The 26457-nt window shown below is 34.4% G+C and overlaps 1 protein-coding gene across 7 annotated transcripts in view; it reads left to right on the forward strand.

Moving 5' to 3' along the window:
* The window catches only part of DCDC2 (doublecortin domain containing 2), a 235350-nt gene that overhangs the window by 103531 nt on the left and 105362 nt on the right, over nucleotides 1–26457 (forward strand). For all 7 annotated transcript variants that reach the window (XM_074206286.1, XM_074206285.1, XM_074206284.1 and 4 more), the window contains one exon: nucleotides 5066–5237. In XM_074206286.1, coding sequence (XP_074062387.1) covers nucleotides 5066–5237 — 172 coding nt within the window. The remainder of the gene's footprint in view (nucleotides 1–5065; nucleotides 5238–26457) is intronic.

Here is a 26457-nt window from a genome sequence, read left to right on the forward strand (position 1 = left end):
TGAATTTTTACTTGAACTCAATATAGGCTATCACATTGATTTCTCTTAAATTTCATCTCATTACATCTGAACCTGAGTTCTAGTCTGGTAAGATATTTTTGAATCCTGGCTCCATCAACCAGGGTGTTTAAACTTCCCTTCCTAACATTTCAGATTTGATTATTATGGCATCTTCTATTCCTAACTTAAGTCACTGAAAAAAGGAATTAAATAGTACAGGGCTAAGCACAAATCTCTGGATTTACTACAAATGGATATATCCAATTAAGTTATATATATAAGATATATCCAATGAAGACGTAAGACACCATGCAAAAACACAGCACATACACAGACACACACACACACACACACACACAAGCAACTATCATTCTAGGAACTTTGAAATGTCTTTGAGTTCTAAGAAAAGTTAGTAATTAAAAATACCTATAATCAGGCATGGCTAAAAAGGAAAGAGGAGGGGGGACAAATTATTCAAATTTACAATATTATTATTATTGTACGCAGAGTTCTCCTGGTGCTGCTTGCTTACTTTGCATTGATTTATAAAGTCTTCTCAGCTTTCTCTGAAATTACCTTCATCATTGCTAACAGCGCAATAATTTTTTTTGGTTTTATTTTCCAAGGCAATGGGGTTAAGTGACTTGCCCAAGGTCACACAGCTAAGTAATTATTAAGTGTCTGAGGTCGGATTTGAACTCAGGTACTCCTGACTCCAAGGCCAGCGCTCTATCCACTGAGCAATCTAGCTGCCCCCAGCACAATAATATTTAATTATATTCATATACCAACAATATTATTGATCTGTTTAATCTATTGTCCTGTTTTACTCTTCATCAAAATTTTTCCTCTTTGAGTTTTCAGAATATTTCTATTTCTTCTTGCTGACTTCCTTCTCAGAATTTTAAGTTATGGGATCTTAGCCCTTTTTTTGGAAGTCTTGGGAATACATGCTAGGCTCATCTTTGTATTATAAAATTTTAAGAGGGAGTTGACTTCTCAAGGTTTTCATCAGTTTCATTACAGCAATTAATTTTTTCCTGATATGAAAATTATTTCTGGAGTAAAATTTTCTCTTTGTTGTTTTCCTTTGCTTTTTGAAAGATAAAATTAAAATTATGACACCATGAGAAAACTACTCTGCTTTTGGAATTTGATGTCTGGATAATTGAAGTCACTAATCACTATGATAATGCTCTGTGCTAAACCTGAGATCTTTTCCCCAATATTTCAACAAGTCTTAGGGATAACTAGAAACTCAAACTCATCTTCTTAAGGATTTCTAGTTATATTCCTTGTCACTCATTGTACATCTATAACATCTGGGAACATAGCGGTTTTTTATTATTAGATGATTTACAGAATTGTGTCTCCTCTGAACCAATAGCTATTCTGCCATTCTTCTCTATGGTATTTAACTTTTTGTTTATCAGGTTTTCTCTCTTCCTTCCTTTTCTCTTGATTCCTGAACCTTGGAGACATTTCAGAGTAGGTAGTGTTATAGATAGGCAGTTGATGTCAAATGTGGACTCAAATGCTTTCTAGTTTGTGACACTGGGCAAGTTCCTTAATATTGTTTGCTTCAGTTTCTTAAAAATGAATTGGGGGGCGGCTAGGTGGCACAGTGGATAGAGCACTGGCCCTGGAGTCAGGAGTACCTGAGTTCAAATCCAGCCTCAGACACTTAATTACCTAGCTTTGTGGCCTTGGGCAAGCCCTTAACCCCATTTGGCTTGCAAAAAAAAATGAATCGGAGAAGGAAATGGCAAACTACTCCAATATCTTTTCTAAGAACATCCATGGGATCTTGTAGAGTTGGACACAATTGAACAATAGTACCACATTATCTGTACCAACATGATTTTCCTCTTCCTACTCTTGTTTCTTCCTTGTTCTTTCATGAGGAAATACTTTGTCTCCAGAACTATATAAAAGCAGTGTTTGATCCAAAGATTCCCATTCATTTCATTCCAATTTTATTTCAGAGAAGCCTTGCAATGAATTCTTTAATTTAAAGATGATTCTCCTTTTATTCACTCTTGGCATGTGTTATCTCTAGAAAAATTTCAGAATAAATAGAATCTTTAAAAACAATTTGAAAAATAAAGTAGTAGAGCTTATAGTTTGAACCTAGCAATTGTTTTTTTTTTTAAATAATTTTGAGCCTGTAATTGTATTATTTTCTCTCTCTTGGTATTTTAGATCATAACTGTGGGATGCTCAGAAAACTCAAGAATTCATTAATGCAATAGTTAAACTTTGCTTAATTTAATTAACAATTAAATAGAAGGCAATAAGAATGGCAGGTATCTTCCACTTGGATGGTTATGGGTTTGGTGTTAATAAACTTACATAATTCTTTTTCTTGTGGATTATGAAATCATAAAGCTGTGAATTTTTCCACTCTTAATTATGTAAGTAACTAAAACCCAGTTAAGTGTTTCTAGGTTGTTGAGCAGACACATAAGTAGCTTTAATATAATTTAATATATCATTCAGGATGAGTGTTTGTTTCATTCTAAAACACTTATTTCTAAATACCAACGATGTAAAATTGTTACATAGAGATTGTGAAGATTTCAGTGACTTTGGACATAATTGGTGATGGGATTGGTTGGGCAGTTATCAGTTCACTTGAATAAGATATTCTAAAAAGGGATGGTTAGATGTCAGAACTGGGCACCTGAGAATGTCTTTTCACCCGGTCATTTCAGGAATTATATTTCTGTTATCTGTCACCAGAGTCCCCCACTCTCAAGGTGAGTAAATCCAGAGCCATAGTGTTTGTCACAAGTGTGGTTCACCGAAGTAATTTGTGTGTAAGGGTTATGAATTATGTCACATTCTTATGTAGCTAATCTCAGTGAACATGCCCAGCTGTAGTTATGAAAACTTCCTAAATGTGCATGGCTTTTACCTCTGGGTACTTAGAAGCCACATCCAAATTTCTTTGTATCGAAATGGGAGGGTTGGGGGATAAGGCACCCTTCCTATTTTTTCTAAGAAAGGTGAATGAAAATTGAGTGATGTTTCCCCCCAATTTCTGGTTTCTCAAATGGGTACTGAAAAGTTTCTTTAGTGGTTGTCCTGAGTTTATGATTCATAGATTGTGATCATTATAATTCTAGAAAGGAGATTAGCAATTTTTTACAAGGGTTGTAGGTGTGTGAATACACAAGATATTTACATATTTATAGTACTAGTAATAGTGGTGATTATGATGGTGCAAAGGTCTTGATCTGTGATTTCACTGGAATAGGGAGCATCCAGGTAAGGAAACTCCTAGTCAGACAGATTTAGAACATCCTCTGCAATTTAGAGTCTTAAAATATTGCTTAGAGTATTCAGAGATTAAGTGAGTGGTCCAACATTATGCAGCTGTATTTAATAAAAGCAGGATTTGAATCCAGTTCTATCTTCAGGGCCAGCGGTCTCCACACTATGTTGTTGCATCATAACTATGAGGAGGATGATAGATAATGACTTTTATAGTACTTTAAATTTTGCAATGATTTTTACGTTTTAATCCTCTTAATCCCTATTTTGTAGATGATTAAACTGAGGATCGAAAGGTCAACTTTGTACGCAAACTAGTACCGCTGTAGTTATGAAAACTTCCTAAATGTGCATGGCTTTTACCTCTGGGTACTTAGAAGCCACATCCAAATTTCTTTGTATCGAAATGGGAGGGTTGGGGGATAAAGCACCCTTCCTATTTTTTCTAAGAAAGGTGAATGAAAATTGAGTGATGTTTCCCCCCAATTTCTGGTTTCTCAAATGGGTACTGAAAAGTTTCTTTAGTGGTTGTCCTGAGTTTATGATTCATAGATTGTGATCATTATAATTCTAGAAAGGAGATTAGCAATTTTTTACAAGGGTTGTAGGTGTGTGAATACACAAGATATTTACATATTTATAGTACTAGTAATAGTGGTGATTATGATGGTGCAAAGGTCTCGATCTGTGATTTCACTGGAATAGGGAGCATCCAGGTAAGGAAACTCCTAGTCAGACAGATTTAGAACATCCTCTGCAATTTAGAGTCTTAAAATATTGCTTAGAGTATTCAGAGATTAAGTGAGTGGTCCAACATTATGCAGCTGTATTTAATAGAGGCAGGATTTGAATCCAGTTCTATCTTCAGGGCCAGCGGTCTCCACACTATGTTGTTGCATGATAACTATGAGGAGGATGATAGATAATGACTTTTATAGTACTTTAAATTTTGCAATGATTTTTACATGTTTTAATCCTCTTAATCCCTATTTTGTAGATGATTAAACTGAGGATCGAAAGGTCAACTTTGTCACGCAAACTAGTACCAGAGGCAGAAATTGAAAAACTCAACTTCTCCTGACTCTTAAGACCAGCTTTCTTTCTATCCCATCATGTTGTCTTTCTAGTAATATTTTTTTTCAGAATAATGACTCATCTTTTTATAAATTAGCTAAAAATATTGCAGGATTTATAATATTCAGAATCTGAGCTTATATTGGCCTTTTTTTCCTTTATGAATTGTGATTATATTGAGTCTCTTTTCTTCTGTTGACCAGGAGTATTTCTTTTTCTGCATATGGAAAAAGAAAATTATGATGTCTGCATAATTTAAAATCTGATTAAATATAATAGAATCATCTATTTGGAATTGGATGGGGATCTATCCATTTATTTGTAAACTTTAATAATAGTATACATCTCTCTCTATATATATATATCACATTAAAATTTGCAAATTTCTTTTTTCACCACCATATCTGAGGTAGGAATTAGTTATTCCCATTTTAAAGGTGGAAAAACTTGGACTCAGAGAGTTAGGTTTATTTGCTCAAGGTTACAGAGTTTATACATGTCAGAGTCAATATTCAAAGCCACTTCTTATAACCTGTCTGTTAAACAATGTGACCTTTTTAAGGTAGGTATAAAATCCAAACTAATGAAGGAGATTCTAGGCACATTCCATCCTACCCCCACCATTTTTTGGTCCTAATAGATGTTGTCTTTTGTGGGAAGTTATTCTTAGTTTGCTATTAATCAATAAGAAGAATCCTTTTCTCTTTCTATTTAGGGAAATGATCGTCAGTCTAAGTCAACTATTGGTTCCAGTGATAATTCATCTCCTCTGCCTCCTAAGAGAAGGGGAAAGAAGGAGGAAATTTTGAATTCAGAAAAATCTGGTAAAGTGAAACAAAGTACAAACCCAAAGACTCCACCAACTGTGTTAACACCACCAAACAATGGTAAGTTCCATGTTTCTGCTGATTTTCAGTCGGCTTGACCATGGCCCTAGGAAGCCAAGGTCAGGGATTCAACCTTTGTGTAGATAAATCAGTGTCTATTCTAAAAGATGGCAACACACCATATAGATGTTGAGATCTATCTATCTATATGGTGTGTATGTATATCTACATGGTATGTTGTCATGTTAGAGAGTAGTTACATATATATGTATATATGTATACATTGCTCTATATTTGAAATATGATAAAATATGAGAGGCATACATAGAGTTTCTGGGAGTTCTTCTGCATTTAGTCAAAATCAACCAACTTTTATTAAGCACTTCTTGGGTGCCAGTTGTTCTGATGGGAGAAATATTGCCATTACATAAGACATAATCTCATCTCTATGGAGCTTACAGTCTAGTTACTGACCCTGAAGCATTCTGGCTTTTCATTTTTTTAAAAATAACGTTTAATATAATGTTTAATAATGTTTAACTCGGTATGTGTAGCATTGTGAAATTACTTATTTTAAGACTGAAGGTTCCCTGTCTGATGATATATATATATATATATATATATATATATATATATATATGTATGTATGATATATATGTGTATGGATAAGTACATAGATGTATCATGTATGTAGTGATGTATATTGAATTAATACCACTAATTATTGCTATTGAAGTCCTTCACTTGTATATTTTTATCAAATTTTGTAGGTTGTTCTCTCCATTCCTCTTCTATTTCAGAACTAAACATGTAGACCTGGCTATATTTGAAATATGATAAAATATGAGAGGCATACATAGAGTTTCTGGGAGTTCTTCTGTATTTAGTCAAAATCAACCAACTTTTATTAAGCACTTCTTGGGTGCCAGTTGTTCTGATGGGAGAAATATTGCCATTACATAAGACATAATCTCATCTCTATGGAGCTTACAGTCTAGTTACTGACCCTGAAGCATTCTGGCTTTTCATTTTTTAAAAATAACGTTTAATATAATGTTTAATAATGTTTAACTCGGTATGTGTAGCATTGTGAAATTACTTATTTTAAGACTGAAGGTTCCCTGTCTGATGATATATATACATATATATATATATATATATGTATGTATGTATGATATATATGTGTATGGATAAGTACATAGATGTATCATGTATGTAGTGATGTATATTGAATTAATACCACTAATTATTGCTATAGCAGTCCTTCACTTGTATATTTTTATCAAATTTTGTAGGTTGTTCTCTCCATTTCTCTTCTATTTCAGACCTAAACATGTAGACCTGGCTATACAGCAACTTTCTTCTAAAGATAAATTTGCTAGAGCTGTATGAATCCAAGTGGGTGAGAGTGTGTGTCTATACAAATACATGTATACATATAGAAACAACCTAGATCTAAGAGCATCATATACACTTCAAATATGCTGCAAAACTCAGAGACAGGTGGGATTTCTCACACTACAGCCCCCTCCCCACTACTATTTACTGGGGTGGTTGTGGGACTTTTTTCAGACTGTGGGATAGAATAGGATTTTTAGAGTTAGAAGGTAATAATAAAAATTATCTAGGCCAACCTCTTCTTTTTTTTCATGTAGCAGTCTGGGGACTCTGTGACTAGTTACCTGACCGGTTTGATAGTGATGATTAGGTGTTGGCAGATATTCCTGCTGCTATACATGTGATTCAACACGAGAGGGCACTCAGTGGCAGCTGCCAACTTCTCTGGTTCTGAGGATGCTGCTGCATCTCTCCTTTTAACTGTGGGTGGCAAGGCTTGTTTCATTTATCCTAGGATGGACTTGTGTGGAAAAACCTTTTAGCCTCCAAACTACAAGAAAAACTTCCTTTTATCCTTTGTGCCCCTATATACTTCATTGGTTTCCCTCTAACTCAAGGACATAGTATAATAAGCATTGCATCAGATTAAATAAACGGTAATAAAAGCAGAATCATTAGAGAGCATGTTGCACAGATGTACATCATACATTCTACTAAAACTCTAGACCTAGTTGCTCCCAAGGCAAGAAGCCCATTTAGAGTTTTTCCTCTCTCTTCTCACAACCCAGGGACGAAAATTAATTGGGAAGTTTAATTTATCCCATTCAAGAATTGAATAAAAAAGGTTTTTTTCTACTCGGATTTGTTTTCTGAAGTGAAACTTCCCTGTGATGTGATGCATGAAATGTAGAGCACCATGAACATCTCTTCATTGGATGGCATTGCTTGAACACTCAGGGGAGTACCAGGTGCTAGGGCATTTGTTGTTCAGTTCTTTGTGACCCTTAGGACTATCCAAGCTAATTTCTTGGCAAAGATCCTGAAATAATTTGATATTTTCTTCAGTGAAATAAGAGCTGCCCAGGAGCACACAGCTAGTAAGTGTGTGTATTTGTATTTGAACTTGGGTCTTCCCTACTCTGGTGTACTATCCACTGAATCATCTAGCTGGCTCCAGGTTCAGGGCTTAGGGTGTCTCAAATTTCTACATTTATCTTCTTTACTTTCTCCCCATATCTCTGTCCCTTTAGTTTTTGAAAAAAAAATTCTGTTGAACTGATCCAAAAAGGCAGACAGTGGCTACTTGCTATTAGATTCTTTTCAAATCATAAGGGTAGACAGTGAATCACCCCCTATTGAGGAAACTTGGTGACAGAGTCCATAAACTGGGTTTTTGTCAGTAAGAGCTGAGTTTGCCTCAGAACTTTACTAATTGTATGATTGGCAATTCTTATAACTTCTCTTGTCTTCAGTTTCTTCATCTGTAAAATGGGGCAGTTAGCAGCACCTTCTTAGGAGTGTCAAAGTTTAGTAAGTTTTCAAATCTAGATATCTGGTAAAACATTTGATTTCTTACTGTTGTAAGAAAAAGAATGTTATCTCTCCATATGTTAATTGAAATCTTAGGAAGAGATAATTAGAAAGTCAGAAACTTTGAAATACATTAATTCAGGAAGGAGATAATATGCATTTTTAGACAAGATAACAGTGTATAAGAATACTATTTTTTGATAAGTAATTGTTCAACCTAATGGATTGATCTTCAAGAAGGTTTAATGATTCCTTTTCCATATATATATCCCTATCTTCTTTGCTTGATGTGATCATTTCCAAAGATGTCTACCACCTCTAGGTTTGGTACTTAGGGAATAAGGTTTATGTCTTATCTAAATTTATTTGTTTTATTTTTAAACCTAAAATTTATGTGGACAGGAGATAGTATATGTATACTTCTTTGTAAATACTAAATGCTATTATTATTCTCATCAATAATTAGAGGCATTTTATCTCTCCAAGTCCTTGGAAAAGCCTTTGCTCTCACTCATATCTTGTATACAAGTGTGTTCTACCTAATAATTGTAGTCCAACCCCAGCTCCCATCTGTATCAAGGAACTTGAGTTCTGCCTATATAAAAGAAAGGATATAGGTAAAGAAGTCAAGTGATTTGCCCTATGCCAAATAAGATAGCTTATAGCAGAAATGACATTTAAATTCAGGTTTTCATCTCCAATTTCAGTACCCTTCCTGCCACACCTTGTATCTTCTGGTTTAGGGATTCAGATCATTTCATTATACTTTTATTTGAGTACTTAAGCACTCTAAGAAATGAAAAAATTATGCAAATTTATAATAGCTACCCCAAATGATCACATGGACTATTTGTGCCTGACCTGTGGTGAAGTGTTCCAAGCTGGGATTGGTCTGATCAGTGAAATTGTAATTTGACTCTAATAGAGTATTATTTTGGTTCTCTTTGAGAATGAAGAACCAACCTTCCTAGACAGTGAGTTAGTTGGCCATGATGCAACTCTTAAACAGGAACATAAACTCTAAAATACTCTACAATACTCTGGAGGACAGCGACCCTTGTTGAAAGTTCAATTATGGGTATTTTTTTTAACTTTGCATAAGCAAAATATGAGCAGTCATAAGTAGCTTGTGTCTAATTGTTAAAACAATGACAAATGAATGTTTAAAATTCAAGCAAGATTGTCTTCAATAGTCACATTTTTACAAAAGGTAGAATTTAGTAGTTGAGCCATTCCTTTCCTCTGGAGAACCCTGAAACCACTTCTAAAAATACCCTTTTAAAATAAGGGAGTTTTTCCCAAAGAATTTTCATATATAGATGATTCTTGTTATTTCAACTTGGAGTTTCTCTTGTGTTAAGTTTCTTAGGGCTCAGGACATTTGTAGCAGCCTAACATAAGAGGGTTTGTTGTCTTTGGTTTGTGTGTATGTTAAGGAGTTGAGAAGAAATATTATAATTATTTCATCTTGAGGTATTTAATATGGAAAGTGGAATATAACTGCCTTTTACATCTTTTATGGGAAAAAGTGAATTTTTTTTTAGCTTGAGGACATAAAAGAATATCAGTAGATGCACTTAAACACATTAGCCTGTGTTTTGAATACTTGGAAATTGAGTTTTCCCCCATACAGTTCTTTCAGATTGATTATGGAGGAGAAGCTTCCTAACATGTTATTTAGTTTTTAAGAGATCATCATATTCAGTATATCTTTTTTCTTATTTCTGTAAATGTATTATTAAAGATTTCTTTGCTATTTTTTTAGTTTAGCAATCAGACACAAAAGTAAATGTATTAAGACTTCTTTGCTATTGTGTTTTTTATTTTAGCAGATACAAGAATATTGAGGGAGGGGGTCCTCACTGAATTTTGGTCTTAAAAATACATTAAATGCATATTAACCTGTAGAGTTTGTCCTAATAAGGGATTAATATTAACCTCTAGAATTCAACCTCAAGAAAGAGCAAAAACAGAATTAGGTTAACATATACATTTATTTATATTTATCTAAGTTCTTTGGTCATGCAGGCAGGCATGCAAGGTCTAGAGAGTCAAAGCCTGAAAAGTCCTACACTGGGGTTTTTATAGTTCTGGCTATCGGAAGGCAGGTTCTGAAAAGCTACTTCAGGCTTGTTCATCAAAGGTGAAGGGGGCTGGATATCAAATTTAGATATGGGGGCTGGATATCAAACATACCTACTAGGAGGCATACTCAGGAGGTCTTGCTAGGAAGGATGACTCCTTCCAAACCCAGGATCTTTGTGCCTTAGGTTATGGCAGGACCTTTGCAAATGTGAATAGCTCTTTCAAAGATGTTGACATATTCAGTGATTTTTGGTACAGTGCGATGTTATTAGAAGTTGACAGTATGTAGCTAACATTTACATGGAGTTTTAAGGTTTGCAATGCATTTGAAATTACCTCATTTTATCTTCACAACAACCCTCTGAAGAATGTAATATTATTATCTTCATTTTACTTACAAACTGAGGTCTATAATTTTTGTTTTAGGTTTTTGCAAGGCAAACGGGGTTAAGTGGCTTGCCCAAGGCCACACAGCTAGGTAATTATTAAGTGTCTGAAACTGGATTTGAACCCAGGTACTCCTGATCCCAGGGCCGGTGTTTTATCCACTACGCCACCTAGCTGCCCACTGAGGTCTATAATGAATATCCTCAACTTGTCTTCCTGATTCTAAGAATAGCACTTTATCTATAGCTGCCAGCTAGGTTGCCTATTGATTTTCATTCTCAAACTATATATATTTAAATACTGATATCTCAGAAGGTTATTATTCTTGTGAAAGAAAGACTGATGAAACTGAATGGTATAGGAGACAAAAAACTTGGATGGTATTTTTATTTCCAGTGTTTCAAAACTTCAGAGGATATGTGATTTCATCAACATAACTGTTCCCTTCAATAGTGGGAATTGCCAACCATGCCTGTCTCCTTATTTTGTTCAGGTACTTGTTCATTTTCTCCCATAAATCTCCAACCACTCAATATGCCTTTTTTTTAGAGGTGGCAATACAATATTTGGGTTGTTCATTTGATATCAGCTTGTCCATACTGCCTAACTGGGCAGGTGAACCTGGGTTAATGAAAACGGTGCCAGTAAGGTGCCAGCTCCTAGGTAATTCTGTCATGATGGAAAATGCTTGTGACAAACTGGGTTTTCACTTCAAGATTTACAAAACATTCTTCACTGTTAGGTTGGCCAATAGATAAAGAATCTTGGTAACCATGAATGTCATGTGATAGTGAATAAAAATGGATGGATTAAGCTTAATAAAAATCTAAAGGTTTCCCCGTCTTAAAATTTTTTTTTGAAATTTTTTTGCTTAAAAGCAACCCAATCAATTTTAAGTTGAAAAGAGAAAATTTTGTTGATAGTATGTATTAGGTTGCATGAAATTTCCTTTAGGTCTTGACTAGTTACAGTAAATAAAACAGGACAACATAAAAACAGTTTGGAAATCTGCACTTTATTTACTCTTTCAGGAGTGTGACACACCCCACCAGGAGTTGATGGAAATATGTGTCTAATCATTTGTCAAGTGATGATATATTCTTCCTTTCAAGCTACTTGAGCCAGAGAGACAACAAAAAGGATGTGAAGTGTGGTCAAAGAAAACAGAGCTTTTAGATGGAAAAGATATTTATTACAACAAAAGAGAATGCTTAAATTGTTACAAAGAAAAGAGCATGGGTCCTTGTGTTGTTGTTAAGTTGTTTCAATTTTGTCACACTCTTTGTGTACCCATTTTTTCCTTGGTAAAGATACTGGAGTGGTTTACATTTTATTCTCAAACTTTTCACAGATGAGGAAATTGAGATAAACAGGTTTAAATGACTTGCTTAAGTTCACATCGCTAGTAAGTACCTGAAGTCATTTTTGAACTTGGGTACAAACCCCTTCTCTCTCCAAAACCAGGACTTTATCACTAAGTCAATAAACATTTGTTGAGTCCTATCAAATAGGATAAAGAGAAGGGAACAACTTCCTAGTTAGAACAAAGTTCCCTTAAATCTTTATAGTCATAGAGAGATTAAGAGGAAGAGAGTTGAAAGAAGTTTGGTTTAAGCAATTCTAACTTGGCAAATAAAACAGCAAGGTGGCATCAGAGAGAGAGAGCCAGGCTTGGAGTCAAGAAGACCTGAGTTAAGATCCTGCCTCAGAAATATCCTAGCCATGTAACCCTAAGTCACTCAAGCCTGCTTGCCTTGGCTTCCTCATCTCTAAAATGATCTGGAGAAGGAATGACAGACCATTCCAGTATCTTTGCCAAGAAAACCCCAAATGGGAATCACGTGTTGGACACAGCTGAAATGACTAGACAATAACAACAATAAAATCCTGGCAAATAACAAAAAAATGGAGTTATGTTAATTTTTAAACAACCTCTTTTAACATTTATAAAAAATACTTTTTCAAGAAATATGTTTGACAATTCACAAATTTTTTTTTTGTCTTCATTTGAGTGCAACTTTGACATAAAGTCCTGGACTGAGAGTTAGGAAAGAAGAAATGGGTTGAAATCTTGGCTCTGATTTTTATTAGCTCTGTAACCTTGGACAAGTCACTTCATCAAAATGGGGTATAATGATATTTGAACTACTTAGTTCACAAGGGTTTCAGGAGTAAAATTCTTTAACTAAAGTAATAATATGTATTAAAATTATTCATATGGTATAAATTATATAATTTTTATTTGTAAATTTTCCCTTGAAATTGAAATTATAAATAGTCTCTTCTTGATGTTCCAGCAGATAAAATCCTGTGATTCTGAATCTGTTTATAGAATTGAAGTCAATTGTACCAGTAGGGCTGAAAAACCAGTCAGCATGTGGAGCATTGTTTTTGTGGGAAAATACACAGAGTTTCAATTAAGGAGACAGAATTATATTTACTCATTACCTATGCAGTGAGGATAGTAATTAATTGAGAATTTTCTTTTCTTTTATCCCCCCCACCTTTCCATCCCTTTAACCTGGTAGGCTAGGATCCATATAGCTCCTAGGCATATCATCAAAGCTAGGGATCTGATGCCTAGAAGCATAGGAGTTGGAGGAGAGATGGAATCAAGGTGTAATGTGGATGGGGTAATGGTGACATATTCAAAACTTAACGATGGGGAAGTAATCTTAGAGTTCTTGGAAGTCATCAGTTAGGTACTTCTTTAGGTACTTCACTTCAGAGGTATCTTGTCTCTAGAATCTTCCTTTTCATCTCTCTATTCCCTCACTCTTGGATATGAATGCAACACACTCTTATATTCTTCACCCCCAACAGTTTTTTCTACCCTTTCACAGCCCCTAGGGAATTTGTGTCTTTTTTTTCCAGCCCATGTTGAATAGAAGAAAACAGCCTCAGTTTATTTCCTATTCCCTAACCCAAAAGAATCTGAGATATTCTGAGTTTTTCTGCTAACAGGTGCGAGGACTGTGGGGTGAGGGGGAAGGTTCCTACTGATGCCCCTTTCCCATTTTCTCTAACATCTCTTAAGATCTTACTCAGGTGCTCAGGCATATCAACAAAGGAGTGAAACAAGATTCATTTGCATGCCAGATTTTGTGTGTTTATAGTGGAAAATGTGTTGGCTGTACAATCAGGAGTACTTGAGTTCAGTTCCATCTCTTACAGTTATTAATTGTCTGACCATGGGTAAGTCATTTAACCTCTCTCTAGCTTCAGTTTCTTCATCTCTTTGTTAAGTGGTATTAATATTTTCAGCACCTACTTCACTAGATTGTGGAGAGACTCAAATGCAATAATAGATGTAAAGTGCTTCACAAGCCTTGAAACATTATATAAATATCAATTATCATCATCATCATCATTATTATCTTGACAGGAATAGTACTAGATTGTCTTTCTGGGAATTTTCTCCCTTCTCTGTGAATTTTACATTCTTAGATGAATAGGATGAAGATTGCATAGTAACTGTGAATGAAATGGAAGGGAGGTGTAAAAGAAGAGAGCCTTTAAAGGGATTTTGTTGTTGTTCAATCATGTCCCACTTTTTGTGACCTCATTTGGTATTTTCTTGGCAAAGATACTGGAATTTGTCATTTTCTTTCCCAATACATTTTACATATGAGGAAACTGAGGCAGAGAGGATTAAGTGACTAGCCTAGGATCACAAGTCTAGTCAGTGTCTGAAGCCAGATTTGAATTCAGGAAGATGAATCTCTTTGACTTCAACCACTGTATCACCTAGTTGGCCCATATAAGGCATTATTATCCTTTCTGTATGCCTTCTTACCAGTCACTCAGTCTTGACTTCTCAGATTCTCCATGACAATTCTTGGAGTAATGGAGAAATGAAAATGGAGAGAGGCTTGGGGCTGGGATTTGGTATGCATTCTCAGATGAAGGTAGAGGTAAGAGAGAAGGGAAGGCTAGTCAGAGGCAGCAGGGAGAGAATTTGAGATATAATGATCCCTCCAGCCATTTGATAACAGGAAATTTTTAAGTCTGCTTCTGTAGAATCTACTTGTGTAAAGAATATGGCATTAGTATTACAAATACAATGTTTATTTTGTGCTCGATTTTATTATTTCAGATATCTGCTTTTTTGTGCTGCTGCACACACAGACACACACACAGACAGACACAAGACAGACACAGACACACACAGACACACACAGACACACACAGACACACACAAACACATCCCCTCTGAATGAGCAGTGCTGGTAACAGCCTGAAGATGGCATCCTGTCTCTTATTTTCTTTTCTTTGTTGACTTTGTTTCTCTCTGGAAGGGTAAAGCAGCTGAGCATTGACATATTTCTTCAGGGAAACAAATCCTATTTTCTCTTGGAAAGCCAAAATGTAATGTGAGACTGGGTGGTGATTGATGAAGCTGGGTGTGAAATGCATTTAAATACCAACCTGGCTGGCCAGCACACATTTTGTGATGTTTTCCCACTGTTAGCTATAGTATCATATGATTATTTCAGAAATGAGACCGACTACAGTTTTCAATGCAACTAAATCAGTAATGATCACATTGAATTATCATTTAGATAATTGAATATAGTCATCCATATATTAGAGTTTTGTATTTGCCTTGAAAGGTTTTTTTTTCAGTACCTCAGCATTCAGAGTTCATCAATTTGACAAGTTATTTAAGGTATGAGGGAGGGAACAGAGGAAATAGCTTAAACTACAGTTCCTTAATTTAAATTATAATGCTAATAGCATTAAAAATTACATCCCAACATAGATAAAAAAAGCATTATCTATTTTTGAACAGTTGACTACTACCTCAAGGAATATGGAGTTTTCATCTATAATGTACTTTTGATGCAAAATGTTCCTTTTTTTTTCCCCCTTGACTATTGAATGATTTTGAGTTATTTGCCAGAATGGTAGAATGCCAGAGGCAGAAGTGATCCAAGCAGAAATCTAAATTCTAATCAATAGTTTAAAAAAAGTTATCACCCAAAGAGAACATGTGTTCCTTGATTCATTCTTTTATCTTCCAAGGAAAGATAGTACCAGACTGAGAGACAATTCAGCAGAGTAGAAAATCATCGAATTTGGAATTCTAGCCTAGCTTTGCATCTTAACTACTCATGTACCAAAAGGTAAGTACTCTAAACACTTTAGGCATCAGTTTCTTAATTTGAAATGTTAGGACATTAGACTAAATTAAAGGTTTATTTTGTAAAACTCAGTGTCCCACAAGGTTAGCCAAAGGGTTCTGCACACTCCAAAATGTTAATAGTGGACAAGTGTATACAAACAGGCTGATCTTTTTTTATTATTGTCTGTGTAGTCACTGAGGCAATGTGTGTATGTAGTTAATGTTGAAGTTTGGTTAAATCTATTAGAGGTCCGTTGGCATAACAAGTTGTTGAATGTCCAATAATAGATGAAATATAATTAGTTGATTACTGTGTCTTGTGGGAATATAGACAAAATAATTGCTATTTACACTAATAAAAAAAACCATAGATATGATTTGATTAAATTTGGAAACAAGGAGAAAGTTTTGTTGTTTTCAAATGAAGGTTTGATTTTTTTTAAATCCCTAAATGAGATTTGCACATAAAATCCCAAAGACAGAAATGCAAATACAATAACTACCTTCAATGGGTGATTTATTACCAAATGTTAAATAGCAGTTCAGAGGTTCTGGCAAAATAACAAATTTACAAATAAAACACAGCCAATTCAAAGCTAAGCACTCCAGTGTTTAAAACGAAAAACATGATGTCCTGAAGCAATACTACAAAATCTTACCTTGTGTGAGTAAATAATAAAATGAAAATGATTGTGAAATAATCTTACAAAGTAAAAGATCACACAGAAATAACATAAAAATCATTGATATTGATGTGTTACTTTTAAATTTTGAATAGATTTAAAACTATTCTGAAAAGATAAATTTAAAAAGCTATTTTTAGTGCCATTATTTTAAGTGTTTTTAGTATTCTTTTAAAAATAGTTTTTACTGATATCTTTTGTTGCTGTATCACCTGGCTTTCCCCATTTGCCCTCTCCCTTCCCCTCATTTTCCCACAGGACTATTCCTTATAACAAAAAATTAATAAAAAAAGGACAAAAGAGAGAGAGAGAGAGAAAAGAATTTGAAAATCCTACACATTAAAAGCAGTCTGATGTATTCATTGTCAAATATTCATAGAACTTATGCTCTCCAAAGGAGTTGGAAAGGTGTCTTTGCACACATTTTTGGGGCTAAGCTTGTTTTTTATCACTTTGCAACATTCAGTTTTGATTGTTTTTTTACAATGTATGTGTACAGATGTGTGTGTGTAAAGCTTGTTCTTTATCACTTTGCAACATTCAGTTTTGTTTTTTACAATGTATGTGTACATTTTTGTAGACATTGTACATTGTATTTTATTTTATTTTATTTTTTTAAGTTTTTGCAAGGCAAATGGGGTTAAGTGGACATTAAAAGCAGTCTGATGTATGTATTGTCAAATATTCATAGAACTTATGCTCTCCAAAGGAGTTGCAAAGGTGTCTTTGCACACATTTTTGGGGCTAAGCTTGTTTTTTTATCACTTTGCAACATTCAGTTTTGATTGTTTTTTACAATGTATGTGTACAGATGTGTGTGTAAAGCTTGTTCTTTATCACTTTACAGCATTCAGTTTTGATTGTTTTTTACAATGTATGTGTACATTTTTGTAGACATTGTACATTTTATTTTATTTTATATTTTTAAGTTTTTACAAGGCAAATGGGGTTAAGTGGCTTGCCCAAGGTCACACAGCTAGGTAATTATTAAGTGTTTGAGACTTGATTTGAACCCAGGTACTCCTGACTCCAGGGCTGGTGCTCTATCCAATGTGCCACCTAGCCACCCCCACATATATATTTGTAAATAAAATTCAGCATAATTCCTAGCTTGCTCTCACTTAAGTATGAATGATAGTGCTCATGAAGACTATGATATTTAGGAACTTGAATCTTCCTGAGTGATATGTTGCAGGTGCAGTCTTGGTAAAGGAGTTTGTGAATATTATGATCTTGCTTGGTTGACTCCCCCTTAAGCAGTCATGCTCTTGAGTTTTGTAATAGATTCAACTGGCAAATTATTTTTCAGCAGAGCCTCAAGCATAAAGCCTTACTGTAATAATGTCTTAGAAATCACGGAATCTTGAGGGTTTAGAATCTGAGCATCTTTGGTTCACTTCAAGGAGCAATATTTAGGCAGAATCATGTTTGCCAATGAAAATATCATCTGAAGTTAAAAAATAAATACACACTTTGTACAAGTTAACCTGCAGATTAACCTTGCTCTAATCCTCTAGAGAGGTTGTCTGATGGAATCTTGGGTAGCAAAGGAAACACAAAAACAAGCAAGAGGATTTGAAGAATTTGATGCTTTCTACTGATAAACTCAAGTAGGATTGTGATTTATTAATGCCATTGCAACCATAGCATACTCTGTCAGACAACCATAATTCTTTCATTCCTATATTGATTATAACTTTTTATCTCTTTACCTGCTACTTTAATTTATTCATATGGGTTCAATTTCATTGTGCAATGAATAAATACTCTATCACAAAATCTCTGTAAAATAGATTTTTAAGCTTGAGTGAAGCACCTAATTATTGAAGTAATATTTTGCCCAGCAAAATTCTCATTTAATGAGAAAACGCAGAATCGCAAACTTCATAAGTGGAAGACAAAGGCACAAATATCTATTAAACATTTATTTTATGCCAGGTACTATATTAAGTGCTTTACAGATTATTTCCTTTGATCCTCACAAAAGTAATGTGTAATAGGTATTATTATTTCCTCCATTTTACCATTGAGAAAACTGAGGTAGAGAGCAATGAAGTGACTTGCTCAGGAACACATAGCTAGGAAATATCTAATATTAGATTTGAATTCTGGTCTTCCTGACTTCCAGCCTAGTCCTCAGTTTACTTTTCCATTTAGTTACCTAGGAAGTACCTTGGGTGACCTAGGAGTATTTCAAGTTTCACTTTTACACAGTTTTTGAAAATGGATAACATACCTCTCAAAGACTCAGGGATGGAAAACCAATCTCCATCCATGCATCCATCCATGCATCCATCCATCCTTATGTGTGTTGTATTTTGTGTGTGTGTGTGTGTGTGTGTGTGTGTGTGTGTGTGTGTGTGTGTGTAGGCAACTAGGTGATAAGAGTGCCATAATAGGGCAGAGCCCTGAAATTTGAATCAGGAAAAGCCAAGGTAGAATTTTGCTTCAAACACTAACTAGCTGTATATGACCTTGATCAAGTCTCTTAACTTCTCTTGGATTCCATTTTCTCATATGGAAAAAATAAATAGCATCTACTTCTCACATGTGATAATATGTGTAGAAAGCTTTGTAAATCTTAAAAGTGCTATAAAGAATTAGATTTTATTATCATATTCTGTATGATACTTATACATGCACAGATCTGTCTTCTCATAGAGAGTACAAAGTTTTTGTTTTTAGGGACTGTTTCAATTTTATCATTGTATTTTCAATGACTAGTGTAAAAAATCCTCTACAACTTTCTGAGGAAGCCCAGTCACCTAGTGAATATGCCTATGGTCAGATTCAGTTTTTAGATGAGAACATTATGCCCTCTAATAGGTTTCTTCTTGTAGTATTAGTTGATACTTTATGATTCATAAGAAATAGACAGTGGAATTAGCTTTGATGAGTTTTGAGGGGTTCTCTTTTGAATCTTTGGATGACTTAGAAAACATTCCACTTCCTAATTGTTGCTTGTTGACAAGGAATTTCTTGAATAGTCACTAGGAAGTCATTGAAATCTAATCAATGTTAATCAAAAATCAGATTAAAATATTTTTTCTATCAATTTTATTAATAAGAGATTAAAGAATCACAGGTTTTCTTATGGATTAGGGAAGAGTAGCATGTAATTTCACAAATAGCATTTTGTAACCTTTTGTGGACATATACCTAGGTGTAAACTATTGAACTTAGTATAAAAGATATACCAATAAGGAATAGTACAAGCTAGTTGTACTCTTTTGAAAAATGTCTCTTATGGATTTGATATAGTATTTTGTGGGCTTTTAAAACAAACATCTTCAATAGATAAGACTTCCCTTTCCTCAGTTTTTTGAAAGAAAAATGAGAGAATAAATAGAATGAATGAAAATATTAAGCTGTGTTAATAAACATGTATATATGTACAAATAAATATACACATAAATGTATGTGTATATGTATAAAGGAAAAACTCACTAGCATTAAGGAACTTACATTCTACTATTAATAGATAGTACATATAAGGGAATGGTGGTCAAGAAAGCACTTTGGTTTTGGTAATCATAAGAAGAGTTAAGTGAAGCCAGAGGCAAGCCTCTTGACAAGTCCTTTCAAGCAACAATGGTAGAGTTGGTTTGATTACTATTCCCAGTTTATGTTGAAAAGTATGGAATGGGGAAGGGGATATACATGCTCTGGGTGATATATGAAGCATAGTGTGACATCTGTGACTAGTTAGATATAAAAGTCATTTGGGTCTTTGCTAACTGACTGATTAATCTTGGACAGTGGTTTCAAACCTGAGAGGAATTTGTCATTTGAGGTCTAGCTCAGGAGACCCAGTGGAGAGATTTTTGTTTATTCAGAATAGAAACATCTCATTTTGTTGTAGAGGCAACTCTGAGACTGATGAATCTTAGATTTCTTGATAAACCAGCTAATAGACCATGATGTGCTACAGAATCACTTAACTGCCTTCTATCACCTGCCTCAAGGTTGTCTCTATGTTTGAGATTCCTAATATTCAATCAGGAACCATAAAATCAACAATTTTAAAATTAACAGGCCCTCAGAGGTCATCTAGTACAGCTTTCTGAATTGAAATACCTTTCACAACATCCTTACAAGCAGTCATGGAGCCTCATTTTCTAGCTCAATTCTTCAGTAATGGGTAACTATACCCCAAGGCAATCCAATCTATTTTTGAACAGCTCTAAATTCTTAGCACTTTTTTCTTTTTTTCCTTAACAACAACCCCTTAAGTACTTGAAGATGGCTAATTTGTCCTTCCTAAGCCTTCTGTTATTCAGGCTAAACATCCTCAATTTCTTCATCATTCCTTAGATAATGATCTCAAAGGGGGACTATAATCTTGATTTCCCTTATTTGAGTGACCATGATTAATACTTTTACATAAGAAGAATTCATTTTTTTGGACAACTTTAAGGAGTCTGTATGTTTAGCAGAAAATATACTGGTCTTGGAGTCAGAAAGAATTAGATTCAAGTATAGCATTAGCTGATTAAATATTTAACCCTTTGTGCCTCATTTCTTCATTGGTAAATGGAGAAAATAATTTAATCACCAACTTTCAAGGGTAGCAGCTAGGTGTCTTGGTGAATTTGGGCCTGGAGTCAAGAAGATTTGAGTTCAGATTCAACTACAGGCATGTTACTAGTTGTGTGACTTTGGATAAGTCACTTTGTCTCTGTTTGCCTAGGAGGGACAGCTTGTTGACTCAATGGAGAGAACACTATCCTGAAGAGAGGAAGACCTGAGTTAAAATCTGGCCTCAGCCACTTATTAGCTATGTGACTCTGGACAAGTCATTTAAGCTCTATTTGCTTTAATCCACTGGAGAAGGAAATGGCAAACTATTCTAGTATTTTTGCCAAGAAAACCCCTCAAAAGTGTGCTCATGAAGATTTGGACATGACTTAACAACTTACAAGCTTATTGTCAGCAGGAAAGTAGTTGTTAGAAGTAGACTATTAGAGAAATAGACATTTTTGTTGTTATTTCCTCTCTCTTACTTTATTTGCAAAGCCTCTATTTTCCTGTTAAATACTCTTCAATTAACTCCTAGAGGCCTTTCCTGTTGAAATAAAAATGAAATAATTTCTTTCCCTTCTTTTCCATTTAAAAACCATAGTATTTCTGAGATGGGAAAGTAGCTTAAAGATTATTTAGACCAGGAAAATTTTTACCTTTTTTTGCATCATGGAACCTTTAGTCAGTTTGATTAAACCTTTGAACTCCTCAGAATTAGATTTTTAAGTGCATGAAATAAGTAGGATTGCAAAGGTATATATGTATGTTGAAAAAAATACCAAAATATCTTTAAAATTTCACAGCTTAGATAAAGGAATTCTGATCTAGAAATACTATTCATTTTATCTCTGAGGAAACAGGCACTGAAGGATGAGGTGACTTATCAAGGTCATGGGATATAATTATGCATCTTGGTTCCTGATCTACTGCTTTTTCTACCATATCCTTTATTTCAGTGACTAGTTCATATTTCTTGGTACCAAAAAGAAAATTTCCTGAATGCTAAAATTTGTATGTATTATTGTAAGCATTCAAATTTTTAAAGTTGGTTTCATCAGATCTAAAAAATGTTTTCTTCCTTTTGTGCATCTATATCAGTATGCAAGCTATCCAATTTAGAAATAATGATCTGGATAAGACCTTAAAGATCATTTAAGCATTGTATTCAGGCAACTAGGTGACACAGTGAATATTAGGAGGATCTGAGTTAGAATTCAGCATCAGCCAATTAACACTTACTAGCTATGTGACCTTGGGCAAGTCACTTAACCCTGATTGCCTCATATCCACGGTCATCTCCAGTCATCCTGATTCTTATCCCTGGATCTGGTTGGTTCTGGAGGAGAAAATGAGGCTGGCGATTTATCACGGTACCTCCTCATTCAAATCCAATTCATGTGCTTGACATGACATCACCTCCCTGATGTCATGGTCCATGGTCAACTTTGAGAATGAAGAACAAACAAATACAATATGGAAGTGACTGTCTAGGTTATCCCATTTATCTTACAGATGATGCAAGGGAGAATGTGGGAGTGAAATGAATTGAAGTGGGCCATGTTGCATTTTAATATCCTATGTAGGGCTAAATTTTGGGCATCTTGGTTCCAAGGTCAATACTCGTTTAAAGTTGGAAGGGACTTTAGGCATTTTCCTCCATTAAGATCCTCCTGATAGGGGCCATTTTTATTAAATTAATCTTGTCAAGTTCTTAAAAGCTATATAATATCTTGAAGGTTCTTGATGGTATAAAATATCAGACATAATTTTCTGATCATATAATAGTAAATTCTATTTACATAATGCTTTATAGTTTGCAAAACACTTTACATATATCATGTCATATACAGGAACTATATTACCTGATATGGTATATTTTCCCTTTGTTGCCACAATTGGTTCTCAAAATATAAATTAGAGTTTATTTATTAAGAATGTCTATAGTATGCTGCCTTATCCTATAGGGGTAAAGATTAGAAGATAATATTGTAAAGTGCTTTTGAGTTTCTTAAATATGAAAATATCACCCATTGAGTCTTGATAGTACAAAAGTGGGTGAAAGCACCAAGTAGTTTCAATATAATTGAGTAGAATTATATTCTATTTATAATGATACTCTGAAAGCCTCTTTTTTGTGATAAGGTCTCAATATGTATACAAAGTACAGATTATTCTTGATGTTGTGCGCTCTCTCTTCCCTATCCCCCAAGCTAAAGCAGTTGATTATTACTTTGCTGTTAATAGGTTCCTTCAGGAAAAGTTTGCCATCACTTTCTTCCTCTTAGTACCACTTAAATGGCAAGACTGTTAACTTTATGAGAAAATACACCAATGAAATTCACCAATGAAATTTGATGATACTTCCAGAAAAAAAGCTATGCCACAAACTTCATGGAACCTCAAACGAATGAACAAATTAGATTAATTTGGATTTTTTTATAACATTGTTTTACTAGTATATGCTTATCGATCATACAGATCTTCTAGTTGTGATGGTCAGATCAGAGACTCAAGCATAGAACTTAGAGCATGCCTCAGATGAAAATGATATTTATGTACATTAACTCTTACCCAGTGGTTGTACACTATGAGACATTTATGATGACACGGTAAAGAGGCAAAAATTTTGCATTAGTAGTCAGGAGATTTTTGAAATCCTAGTCCTCCCACTATTTGTTTGACGTTGGATAAGTCACTGAATATCTTTTGGCCTTTGTTCCTTCACTGTAAAAATTAGAAGTTGGAGGAGTTGATGGAGCTGATGTTTGAGAACCCTTCTACCTCTTAACATACTTTGAATCTACAAAGAATTTAATCATGAATCTCTATGAAAATTATAAAACTTTGTTCAGAAGCTCAAATTATTAATAGTAAAGTATCTTTATGATTAATTTAACTCTGCTTAGATCAACATAAAGTTTGGGCTTTTAATAGTCTTGTGCTCATGTTGTACAATGTAGTGTACTTGGTAGAATAATTCATCTTTGACTCACAAAGACATAAGGTTCAGGGTTCTTATTCCACTGCTATCACTTTTTTTACTTGTGTACTCTGGGCAAGTGACTACTTTTTAAGACTTATGCATTAACTTATAGATGGATTTTAATTGTATCTACGTCAGTTGAGAATTTTCTCGTTTTTAGGAAATGAGGATGTAATCCTGGGAGTACAGGGATGAAGGGTTGTACTCCTTGGGAGATCAGTGGTCACAGTCAACTAAAAGGAGACCACCAATCAAAACAAATTGACACTGTCATTGACATATAAATTTTAGGCAGAGTGTATTTGTCACTAGACTGTGAACCCATTGAAAACTGGAAAATTTTTGGGGAGGGTCTCTTTTTGGCAAATACTAGGTGACTGATAAATGCCAGTCAACTGATTGCTCAGCCTAGCAAGAGATTATGACTTTTTTTTTGTGTGTTGTGCCATGTGACATCATAGAGAGTCCAATATTTATTAAATAGAGTGTACTGACTTGCTTTGGTAGAGGAAGTTTCCTCAACTTGGAGGTCTATCACCAACAAAATCACAAGTCTAGTCCTTCTCCCCTATTATTTACATTTATAGATGAAGAAACTAAAATTCAGAGAAATTAAGTGACTTGTTCAGTTGCACAGGTTAGCAATCCCCACAGACTGAGGATTGAACTTATTTCTTATGATTGCAAGTTCTATGCTTCCTATTTCAAATTTTCTTTCTAATGAATATGTGTCTCTTAGATATGCTTTGAATGTGAGAATTGTATACTCTACATAGAATGACTCTGTATTTTGAAAAAAGTACATAATTTTTTCAGGTCATGCTTAACTTTTTAAGGATAAAAATTGTAAACTTAAATGGTAAATAAAAGTATTTGCTTTCATGTATAAGTGTGAGCTTCCAGAAGTCAATAAAATTGAAATGATTTTTCAGTTGTCTGTACTTGGCTGACTCTTTTGAACAAGGAGACTTTACAAAGTGGATCTAATTTTTTTTTGTTCTTGAAATGGAGAGGAATGAGTGGGATGCAGTCTTCTATCTAGCTTTTCAAGTAGAAATAGAAACTTTGTAATTCCTTGAAGAAGTGATAACTAGGCTTTTCTTGTACCTTTTAACCAAAGCTCAAAGCAAACCAGAGGCATGACATCCATTACATCTACAGAGTGTTATTATCTTGTATGGTTTTCCATCCACCTTTGGCATTAAAAATATTGTCTACTAACTGATAGGAGCAAGCCAACAATCATTTTGTTAGTTTTTAGATATAAAAAAATGAAAAATCATAGTAGGAGAGGCATGGGCCTCACAGAGTTCAAAAACAGAGGTGATCTGTTCTGTATGGTGGAACGTCAAGAAATAATAGCAAGAAGATTAGCTTGAATTCTACTAGGAGAAAAAAGGAGAAAATGATAGCTGAGACTTCTAAAATTATTCTTTGGGTGGTGAAAATTGTACAATCTTCAAATAGGCATCTATTCCAGTATTTTTGTGTAACTACCAAAAAGAAAACATTGAACGAATTGGCAACATCTGGAATAGAGTAGACTAAAGTAATATTAGAAGCAAAAGGGGGAAATGGTTGCTGTTCTCTTAATTAACAGCATAATCTTATTTGCTCCATGATGGGTAGTAGAGTTCATAAGAATGCTATTTGGTTTTGAAATGAAATGGACTGTATTGGTACCATGATTGAAACAAAACAGCTGTGGTATTTTTCAGCAGATATATTTCCTCTTGTGACTGCTTGTAAACTCCCTTTTCTACAATCCGTTTTTGATTTATTAAATTTTCATTGCTCTAAGGTTTGCAAACTAAAATGGTTGTCCCAAAGCTAATTTTTAAAGTGCCTGTTAACTATAGGATGGCTGAGCAATTTCACTGAGAATGAAGTTACATACATATAATTTTCATGGGCAAGTGAATATTAGGCAGCAGTTCACATGTGAGATATGTCCTCAGTTTACTTTTTTGTAAATTTGTTGTGAGGGAAATCATTCTCTCAGCAGACTATTCCCATTTTCACCCTGGTGCTGCAAATGAGAAGCATTTCTGTGGTTATTTAGCATTTAGATCACACTTATATTTGCAATCTTAATAAAAAATATTTTTTGTAGAGGCAAAATAGCTCTAGGGCCTAAACAGAAGGTTTGACTGGGAAAAGTAGTTTATTTGAACTGGTCCTTTTCTGAATAGCAGAGTTGCAACAAAACAACAAAACAAAACACAAAGCTTTGCTACTTGATATATTAGCAGATTGTAGAAGAATGAATGGAAAAAATAGGACCTAGTTAGTTAAACTTTTAAAATCTCAAGTTCTTACTATAGCCACTTGGTTCCCTTAGTTTATTCTCAAACAAAAGCAGGCTCAGATTTTTCAGACTAAATAGTATACAGAATCAAACCTGATTATAGACTGATGACCTTTAGTAGCCACAGTCTGGTAACCACGTCCTCCTGACAAGACAGATCAGCAGGGTCTGGCTTTCTAGGGAACATGGACCAGTGAACATGATCAGGGGTTAAAAAATTCATAGAATAAAGGAAAACAAAGTTGTCCACAACTCTAAGCATGGTGTCCAGCATACTCTGCAGTCTTGCCCATGGAGTCTAGTGGAAAGTTGTCTACACT

Source organism: Macrotis lagotis, chromosome X, assembly GCF_037893015.1.
Source record: "Macrotis lagotis isolate mMagLag1 chromosome X, bilby.v1.9.chrom.fasta, whole genome shotgun sequence".
Taxonomy (NCBI): Eukaryota; Metazoa; Chordata; class Mammalia; order Peramelemorphia; family Peramelidae; genus Macrotis; species Macrotis lagotis.